General features: G+C 44.2%; 2 protein-coding genes across 2 annotated transcripts; one reads left to right on the top strand and one right to left on the bottom strand.

The window, feature by feature from the left end:
* Window positions 1–396: 396 nt before the first annotated feature.
* Window positions 397–2,567, bottom strand: C922_02750 (hypothetical protein; the record flags this gene model as incomplete). Its single annotated transcript, XM_008818349.1, has 9 exons — window positions 397–450; window positions 591–643; window positions 794–860; window positions 997–1,092; window positions 1,223–1,336; window positions 1,433–1,499; window positions 1,717–1,802; window positions 2,018–2,160; window positions 2,303–2,567. The coding sequence occupies 9 exons, from the start codon at window positions 2,565–2,567 to the stop codon at window positions 397–399; spliced, it is 945 nt and encodes a 314-aa protein (XP_008816571.1).
* A 3,001-nt stretch (window positions 2,568–5,568) lies between these two features.
* On the top strand, window positions 5,569–9,800 carry C922_02749 (hypothetical protein; the record flags this gene model as incomplete). Its single annotated transcript, XM_008818348.1, has 2 exons — window positions 5,569–5,761; window positions 5,890–9,800. The coding sequence occupies 2 exons, from the start codon at window positions 5,569–5,571 to the stop codon at window positions 9,798–9,800; spliced, it is 4,104 nt and encodes a 1,367-aa protein (XP_008816570.1).
* Between the last annotated feature and the right edge of the window lie 739 nt (window positions 9,801–10,539).

Below are 10,539 nucleotides of genomic sequence, written 5' to 3'. Positions count from 1 at the left end.
CCCCAGTTCGGCTGAACGAATTGATTAAAAAATGAAAAAGACACGTGGATGCAAAGTGGCAACGCAGTATATAGAAGAGTGACTCCCACTGCGGACACACAAACGAGGGTGGAGGTAACAATTAACAAGGTAGCTAAATTTGATGAAAGGGATGAAAAGTCAAAAAAGGAGAAGAATCCTCCGTGGTTAGACCCTCCACGTGTTGTGGGTCTCCAAAAGTGGGCAACTTTCCTTTGTACAGGTAAACGGATAAACAGTTAACTGGGCTACAACGTCACTACGCGGCAACGCTACTGCGCGAGAGTTTTTTTTCTTTTTTTCTCTTGCCATCGAGGCGACACCGACACAGAACACACACACCTGCGTGGAACCTCCGCTGTGCACACCCATTCCGTTTCATATTAGCAAATACTTCTTAAATTTGTTTAACTCCTCCTTGATGGAATTTACCTAACGGGGAAGGAAGGACAAAACTGAAGGGAGTGTCTGGCGCACTTAAACGAGGAGGGTGCACTCAAGGGAATGTGAGGGTTACTAAGCGAGGAAGTGCACAAAGCGATTGGCCCTATTGGGGACTTCTCTGCATTTACTTCGGGGCATTTCTCTATCTTCTCGATGAGCTGTGTGTACTGCTCTACCGTTTCTGCGGGGAGGGTGTGATGGTGGTGGAACCTTTTATGCGTTGCATCGGTGTGGACGTGCACATGGTTAGATCAATCAGCCAAGTGGACGAACTGCATCACACTTGTGGTACAGAGAGACCAACTGGTGATTTAGCCAAATGGGAACTCACCCCTGAGTTGGGTATTCTCCTTCTGGACATGAATGAGCGAGGCATTCAGTGCGACTAAATTTTTTTCCTATTAAGATTTTCGGAATGGGGTAAAAAAACGGAAGGAATGAATTCAACTGAGCTGTGTATATATGTGCCTTTTAACGCAAAAGGAGGAGGTATTTTCAAAATTTTCCTCTCCACCATTCCCTTTGAGCACTTACCATTTGGTCACTTATCGCGTCTTTGTTCCTTTCGACGAGGTTTATATTTTGCGCTTTGAGCATTTCGTTCTGTTGATACAGTTGGAAGTTGGCGTCCTGTAAGAAAAAAGGGGGTGGGTCGGGTCGTCACTCAGCTGTTGGCGCGTCCACCAAAGAGGAACAGACGTGACATGGACGCGATGTCCTTATCTACAGGATTTCCCCCCTCTGTAAATTCAAAGCTTACCACTGCCTCCTGGTACTTCTTCGAAATGGAGTTCCTTTCCCGCGCCAAGTTCTGATGGTCCTCGATCAAAGTAGCGATGAAGATTTCCTGTGTTCTGGTGAGGCTTCCCAATTTCTGCATGTGATCGAAGTGGAGGGGGAATTATTCACTGTTCGTTTTTTCATCCCTCTCTCCCTTGATTCATTTTCCGTTTTTTCATCCCTCTCTCACCTTGTACAAGTCATCATCTTCGTAAAACAACTCCAGCGTCTGCCTCAGGGGGGCTTTCCCGGAGGTCCTTCGAAAAAGGGGAAAAGGAGTCCATGAGACGATATACACATTTGTGCAGAGGGGGCAAACTTGCCACCTATCACGTATATCGCATACGACCATGGTGCAGAAATAATTTTCAATCGCAACTGCAAAGCGGAAGAATACAAACTGGGAGTATCTTAAAAGATAAAAGAAGAAGCTCTTCAGTCTTTTAATTTGTCTCCTTTGCTTAATTCCCTTACATGAAGGAGTGCTCTTGCGACTTCATGTGCAGCCATTCGTTTTCGTAGAACTGGGACTTTCTATTCTCTGCGCTGACGAATGCGGCCTGCAGGGTTTTGTGTGTAAAGGGGGGAAGGGGGCGGCGGCGGCACATTCAGTGTGTCTGCGGCTTGTACAGTTTTCATTTGTGATATACCCCATTGGGGTGATTCACTTGTTTGGCTGCACATAGGCAGGGAAGGTGTTCCCAAATGGTGTGCCATCCTTCTGGCGGAGTAATCAACCCACCTGGGGCCTATCGCTTGCTTCCTCTCTTTTTACCTGTGTCTCCAGTGCCTTCCTATACTCCAATTCCACGTTTTTTTTATTCTCTAAAGACTTCAGTAGGTATTTTTTTTCATTTTCTAAGTTCCTGATTTTGCGTAGAAGGCTTTCAACGGGGTAGTCGGTCCTGCGGGGGTCATCTGATGGAGAAAGCGATGTGGTTATTCTGAAAATTTCTTTTATTTTTTTTGTCCTTTCTGATTGGGCTGACGTAAGGAGGAGGAGCACGTATGCAGGGCATGGGTGCGGGGAAAGCGAATGAACTCGTTTGTGGCCCATTACCGAAATTGTTGCCTTTAAGTGTGAGGCGATCCGCAGAGGAAAGACCTCTGCCAGGTGCAAGGACTGGTATTCTGCGTTTTTCCACCTCGTCAGGTGAGCGCCGGTGAGGGTATTCATTCAAGGGGTCATCGTCCCTTTTGGTGGCACACACCAACTGTGGCGCATCCTGCTTCGAACCATTTCGGTTGCGCGTGAAATCTTCGATGATCTGTTCTTCACTTAAGCGGAACTCGTTTAAAGCGCTACTTGGGAACGACTCAATCATGTTGCGCAATTGGTAACAGTAATTTAGGGGGAGAACAACAAAAAAGGCGAAGTCGCTTCACTACGAACATGCACGTTTGTCTTGTAAGTAATGTAGACCTTTCTGCGATGAAACTCGGAAGGGCCTCCTTGATTTTTCTCTCCAATAAATGCAAAAGTGTGTGGGCACTTCTCCTATTACCATGCATGGGCAGGGTTCACAAATAGGCACACACATACAGAGAGTGAGACATAGGGACAACTGCTTACGCGAAATGGAGGGAAGTGTATTTCTCCTCGGAAGGGCTCAGATTAATCCTGTGTGCAGATCGAACTTGCGCGTGCCCGCGGCGGGAAAAATAATTGTGCGCATAGGTGAGTTCATAATTATGTACACATAGTTAGGTGTCCTTTTTTTTTTTTATTTTTTTTGCCCAGCAAGCTTTTTTATTCTTTTTTTTTTCCCAGCTAGCTTTAAAATGGCTAAGAAATGGTTAAAAAGGGGTAATTTTTTTTTTCTGAACAGGAAATAATTTTTTTTTTCCTTTTTTTTCCTTTCTTTCCTTTTTTTTCTTTTTTTTCTTTTTTTTTTTACCCTCTGTGTATGGGTGCTTTATGTGAATTTTCCCAAATTGGAAAACAACATCCAGGGGGGGAGGGATAAGTCTGGAATTTGCGGTTGTGCGTAATTAAACCGTTCGTTGGAGAATAGGAAATGAAGAGAAGGTGGCTCATCGGGGAGGAGCGGACACCGCGTGAAATTCACCTCGTCGGGTTTCTGCAAACGCATTTGTTCATTTCGGCGAGGAATGGAGGCCATTCCAGTGCAATTCTGGGGTGTTATAGGAAGAGGCGGAATTTAGCAACACAACTGCATCGTTATATGTTGCATTCTTTATTTTATTTTTTTTTCTTTTGGGCAGGAGAAGGCACGAACAGTTCCTCAGGTTGGACGGGAAAACCACACGTTTGACGCATACACGGGGATGTCACTTATATGACTACTTCCACCTGCGAACACGCCGGAGGGTGACACACGTTTGCTTTTCCAAAGGTTGAAACACTCCCCGGGGGGGAGGTGTTGGCCTCCTTTCTTCACACCATCTAACCGAACAGTGAACCAACACCTTTTCCGAGAAAGTTGATTAAATGGGCTGAAAACTTCAACAGGGGCACAGGTTAGTAAGTACCACTTCTTAAAATGTACACCCCCTTTGCTACTCCTTAACTTTTTTGCAAACAATTGGAAAAATGAATTACACAGTACGTTTGGCCATTTGTGTAACTTTCTCTCTTACGCGCGGGGGATTGTACACTCCCCTCTACAGTGTCCAACTGGGAATTGTTTCCCCTTTTTTGTTCCAACGACTGTTTTGCACTTGTTCATTCGGTTTATTTTCATTTTTCCAGCGCGGCGTTTTTTTTTTTTTTTTTTTTTTTTTTTCCCTAAATTGGGGGGGGGGGAAATTCCGCCCCCGAAAAGAGGAGCCATTTTTTTTTCTTTCCTTAGCACACAGTTGGATCGGTTCGTACAACTGTAAAAAAATATATTCATGAAAATAGGTTGGCCATGAAGGACAAATTCTGGTGTAGGTTGCGATTACGCATATATGTGTACATCCATCCCCCCCGCCTGTTGCGGAAACCTTTCCAAACGGGGGCAGCTCCAACGATTCGCCTTTTTAAGGTGTGTGTTTGTGTCACTTAGTCGAAAAGGCTGCGCGATGGTAAAGGTGAAAATAGGAGAAACGTCGCAATTGCGAAAAATTTCTTCAATGGATGCGACAGAAAAAATTACAGAATTGGATAATAATTTCCCTTTTTTTTTCTCTCCCTCAATTTTGTCGATTTGCCGGTCGTTCACCTCTGCGGCAGAATCGATTGCATATGTATAGTGTTGTCGTGCGCATGGTGACTGATCATCTTTTTACCTTTACGTAGGACGTACTTATCCGAAAGTGCACAAAATTTAGATGGTAACTCCCTCTGCGGACGTTCTTTTCCCCACGCGCACAGCGTCCCTGTTCAGGAGTGCGTTCACGAAGCGAAGCGATTGGCCTAGGGGCGCGCACCATCAATATTTATTGTATATTATATGTTACTATACGCATTATTCGTATGGCATCTTTTTTTTTTTTTTTCAATCATCTTCTACATCTTTTTCCCTACAATAGATTCGCCAAATGGTTTCCCCCACAAAATGTTTACGCGCATGGCATTATGCGTTTATGCACGTCATATATATTGATGATGCTGTGCGGCGCCACTTACGCTATTCTACCTGTTCGCTTTTTCTTTTTTTTTTCTTTTTTTTTTTTTTTTGAGATTTTCCATGCCATTCTGTCAAGTATATAATAATATATAACCATTCATGGCAGTACCAATACGAGCGCATTCATTGTATTCTCAATGTATATATGCGTGAAACGTTTATCTACAAAATTTCATCGGCACGAATTAACTTTTTTGATTCTCTCCTTTTTTTTCCCCCTGCCGAAGGGGGACATTTACACGTAAGCATTCGTGTGTGCGTGTTTTTGCGTCCTTACGTTGTGGATCGATTTTCCCGTAGAACGTATGCGCAGTTGTTTGTGTTTTCGCAGTGGGTTCGGCTGAGCGGCTTCGGTTGAGCAGCGAAGTTGAGTAGTACCCGCCAAGCAGCATTCGCCTGGGCGGACTCACCCCTTTCATGCGCCTCCGCTTGATGGCGTACGACCGCGCGCCCTGACACGGTATCCGATACTCCATCTGCTACTCCCGCGCTACTCAAACGCTACTCCCACCCTACTGCCGCACCCCCCCCGCCACCTAACCATGAACCCGAGCTTTCTTTGTTTTACCAAGCATAAAGCTTCGAATCCATGAGGTTCTCCCGCCTACAATGAAAAAAGAAAAACAAGAAGAGGCGAAAGACCATAAACGCAAATGTGTTACGCATCGAATTCCGCACCGCACTCCTCCGCTGCCGCTTCCTTAAATCGTTCGCACACGAAAAACCTGCTCCCTAAAAAACCGTGCCCAAAATGACGCCGTTTCTGAACAATATCTACAGGAAGTGTAGGGAGCAGATCGCACGGAAGCTGACCATTTCGAGCAAGAGGAAGATTTACATAATTAACAACAGCTTGTTTTTGTCCTTCATTCTGTTCTACATTTCTTACTTTTTCTTCTTCAATGGGATTATTAACCCTGCGGTTAAGATCGTCTTTCACGGAAGTAAGTGGGGCGACACGTCCCGTTGAGCGATGTGCCAAGTTGAGGGTCAAATCTATCCCATTGTACACGACACGTTTGGAGTAGCCCCAATTACTTCCCACCCCCTTTCTTTTTCTTCCCTTTTGCAGACGTCATTGCGGACACCACACAGGTATACGAGAATTCCATCCTCGAATCAATATGGCTACTGTTTACAAGCAAGAGTTATTTCAACATGGCGCTGCTGCTGCTCTTTTCGATAATCATCCCCATTTTAAAGTTCATAATGGTGAGCGACAATTTTTACTGTTTCTTCAAGTTGTACAATTTGAATCTGCAACATGAGGAGGAGGAATCGGAAGAGGAGGAAGATGATATTTTTTTTATTAACACTGTGAACGAAAATGAGCAATTTATTTTGAAAAAATTCAGCATCCTGAGTTCCATTTCGAGGTTCCAATTTGTTGACGTGTTCATTTCGCTTTTCATCGTGTCTTCTTTAAATCTCTACTTGTTGGAGGCGAAAATCCTAAGTGGCGCATACCACTTTTTAAACTACTGTCTGCTTTCTACCATTTCTTCTTTTTTCCTCCTCACACTGACGTCACTTAAAATTCGTATATTTAAAAGGGGAAACATAAAAATATATTCGTTGCCTGCGGAGGGGCGTCTAAATGGGAGGAATAGTTTGCATCAGGATCCACGGGACGATAGGAAGTTGGACTGCGTAAGGGCTGGGCCACTGTCCCATCATGTCTCCCATCGTGGCCAGTTGAGGAACGAGGAGGAAGACCCAGCCCTTAGCCGAGTCAATGAAACTCAGTTCGCACGTGAGGCAGGGGAAGACCTCGAGGAAGAAGAGGAAGAGGAAGAACACCATGACAGTGATGGGGTAAACAGTCCAGATTACCCTGATTCCGCTTTACCAAAGGGAGCGCATTTGATGGGTTTTGCGAAGAAAAACAGAAGAGCCGGGAAAAAAAAAGTTTCCCATGAGGAGGGAACGCCTCCCCGAGGAGATTCTCTACCAGGAGCGACAGGAATGATTGATCACCGTGGAGTGTTCCAGCGTGAAGTGTACCAGCGTGAAGTGTACGAGCGTGAAATGTACCATCCTGGAATGTCCCATCGTCGGTTCCCACATCGTGATCCTTCCATTCCGAGCGTGCACCAGAGAGGGACACATTCACGTGAAATTCAATATAGCGTAGGGATGCAGCAAAGAAGGAGTGGTAGTTGGAAAGGAGAACCAGGGATGATGGGATGCGAAGATGAGCATATTAGTAGTACCTTCTATGAAAGAGGAGGACTAAGTCAGAAGAATGAAAATATGGAAGGAAGTGAATTCCAGGCACATGAAAGGTACGAGAAGCAACTGTTATGTTATAACAAGCTACAAACATTGAATAATATAAACTACCTCTACAAAGTGATGAAAAATAATGACGCATATATATATTTAAAAAAAAAAAAGTTTAACTCCTTGTTGAAGGCAAACTTCCATCAATGCAGATTGAATATGATAAAGATAGGGTATGCGTGTTTCCTTTTCCTCTTCCTTTGTCTCTGTGTATATTTAATAACAGCGATAGAATGCAGCATGGTGGGAATATACATCTATCTGAGCTACTTCAATTTCAACGTGGAGGGAATTTTAATCGATTTCATTGACATGCTAAACATCCTAAAGCTGAAGATAAACAGAAGTTACATTTACCCCTTCTTCGTGATGTTACCATTTATCTTCCCAGTCCTCATTGCCTTGTGCTTCTTTCTAAGTGTTCTATTTATGAACCTATATTATGTGAATTTTTCTCGTCTATACAAGAGGATGTCTGCGTTGAATGACGAGCTAGTGTTTAGTCCCGAGGTGGAGGACAATCAGAAGATGATGGTATCAGAGCGGTATAACTATTTATATATAAAGAAGGAGATTGAGAAGAATGATCGTTTGTCTAACACGTCGGATGATCTGACGTCTCCAAATAATAGTACCATTTCGAGTAGTAAAAGTGAAGACATAAACACTAGTTTTATTTTCAATAGGATGTTAAACTTTTATTTCTCCCTCTCCGTTTTTTTCACCTCCATTTGTTCCTTCTGTATGCATATATCTTTGGGAGAAATCATCTCCATCTCGTTGCTGACTTTTTATCAGATAGTCAAGAACACCAATAATTTGAACATTCTAGTCCTATACAAAAGCAACACAATAAGCTTCTGCAAGTTTTTCCTCTTCGTTGTGTACGGACTGTTGTGCCTTTCGATAAACCTGTATGTGAGTCAGTGGGAGCTCTACGTGAAGAAGCTGAAGAAGACGAAGAAGAGGATCGCCCTTTTTCAAAATAACCGCTACAGTGAAATTGTCGATCTGAATATTCAGAAGCACGAGCACTGGCACGTCCCCATTTACTCCTACTTCTTTCAGTTTCTCCTGAAGAAGGAACACTTTTTCTCCTCGTCGATGAAGCACAATCACATTACCAAGGAGCACACCGACGTGGTACAGACCATGATGATACACCGCGTCTACGAGAATGACACCAGCCTAGGCTATCAGAACACACGCATTGACCACGACGAGATAAACGGTTTCAACTTGATTTCGGACAGAGAATCCCAGTTCAGCGCCGAGGAGGGGCAGGCGCAGCCAGCAGCGAGAACCGCGGCGACAACGACAGGGACAACAGCAGGGACAATAGCTGCCGAAACCGCGGCAACAACGGCAGTGCCAACGGATGTACGAACCGACGTACGAACGGACGTACAAATGGAAATGTCAACGGAGGACCATAGAGGGGTAGGAAACCCCAACCAAGATGAATGCTTTGTTAACAGAGGCACCGCGCGCATTCCGCGAAGTGCACTCAGTGATGGTTCAGGGGGCCGTGAAAAGGGTCACCCCTCAGAAGAGGCGGAGGAGCAGGAGGAGGAAGGTGACGACTCCCCCAGCGTACTGGCCGTCGCGGGGGAATCAGAAAGTTCAGACGCCCCGGGGAAAGGAGAAAAGTCCAACGGAGAGGGAGTGACTACCTCTGGAGGGGAAAACCAAATGGACGAAGACGAATCGGGAGAAGCCTCCAAAGAAGGAATAACTTTTAAGAGCGACCCGAAGGGGTATTTGAAAAAATTTATGCCAGTAAAATCCATTTTGCTATTCCATCTGGAGAAGAGGAAAAATAAGAAGAACAAGGGAGGTGGTAGCGCAGGAGGAGGAAAAGGTTTTGGTGGCCTCCTTGAAAGACTCCTGAAGAAAGTACTAGGAGTGGGAGGTTCAGAAAAAGTATCACTAGTTTTTCTCCTCCTTCACGGATTTCTTTTTCTTCTAATTTTTATCACCACGATGAGGGTATTCTTTAAGAGGGAGGAGATATTCCGCTTCAACATGGATGCAGTGAATAAAAGGCTTAACAACTTTTTTAAGTCAGCCCATTTTCATTCGCTCATTCCTAACAGCATAGGGAAATGCAAAACGAAGAAGTACCTGGCAAAGGAGCCCTGTTACAATGTAGGACATATTTATCACGAGGAAAAAACATTTTACCATGCCACCCTCCTCTTTTTGCAAGGAATCAGTTCTATCAAAATAGCCAATCTTCATTTTTACTATGACAAAGGAAAGTACAACTTAATTTTGGATGGCTACTTCAAGCATATAATTGGCCCCCTTTTTTTAAAGCTCTGCATCGGAACCAACTTCTGTCCCATCAGCACCTATGCCTTCCTCATTGGAAGTAAACCCACCTTCTCCATCACCATGTCTGCTCACTGTAATGATAGAAAGCCCCCCAACTACATCACCGATATTGTAGTAAAAGATTTGAAGATAACGAAAATTGAGGTCATAAAACATAATGACATAATTGAGAACGTAGACATTCAGCTGGACGATGTGCAGGAGCGCGTGCAAGAGAAGGTAAACAACATGCTCGCTGAACGTAAGCGTTTCATCGTCTGGAAGAACCACAAATACAACTTGGAGGCATTTATAAACTACATCATTTCGAAGAATGCGCTCGCCGGCTTCTCCTGCAAGCCGATGAATTACCACGATTTGTGACGTCCTCCTTGTGAAGCGATCCTTATGTGCAAGTTGACTACACGTTTGGTCGAAGTGTCTGCAGAAGTTTTTTTTTTTTTTTTTTGCGCCCGACATGTGGAAAGCCAGCCTCTCTTCCCCCCTGTTTGGGCAGACCCAGCCCACTGGTCATCTCGACAGTGGGTCCAATTTTTTGTGCCGAGCTGCCCCTCCGGCGATAGTTTAGATCTGAAGCATATTATTAAGTTAAAAAAGAAAAAAAAATCCAACATGTGGCAGCGAGACGATATTTGTTTCATTTGTTAATTTCTTTTTTTTTTTTTTTTTCACCCCCAATCGTTTAATTCCCCACATGGTCATCTTCACCTGGCAAAAATTGTGTGTTTGTCGAGCCGCCCCATTTGCACTCTGGGGGGAATTTTTGGGGTCGCTTTTTCTCCTTCTCCCCTCTTCCCTTTTCTCTGCGTTCATTTTGCGCTCCGTCCTTCCGTCTGTCCGTCTTTTTTTTTTTTTTTTTTTTTTTTTTTTTTTTTTCTTTTCCCCCCCCACCGCGTCGTGCCACACACGATGACCTAATGGTACACTGTCCTATGCCGCTTCTCCCCCCCCCACAGCAACCCAGCAGAAGTTTGCTGGTCAGTCATTTTTTTAATTATGATTTTTTTTTTTTTCACTGTATATTTAGGCTTTTGCCAAGTATATTTTTAATTTTTCTGTTTTTGTTTACCCGTAATCGGTGTTAAACCTTGAGAGCTGGTGG

This window comes from Plasmodium inui (assembly GCF_000524495.1).
Source record: "Plasmodium inui San Antonio 1 unplaced genomic scaffold supercont1.10, whole genome shotgun sequence".
In the NCBI taxonomy this organism is placed as follows: Eukaryota; Apicomplexa; class Aconoidasida; order Haemosporida; family Plasmodiidae; genus Plasmodium; species Plasmodium inui.
Note: the sequence above shows the minus strand (reverse complement) of the source record. Positions and strands in the feature narration are given on the sequence as shown.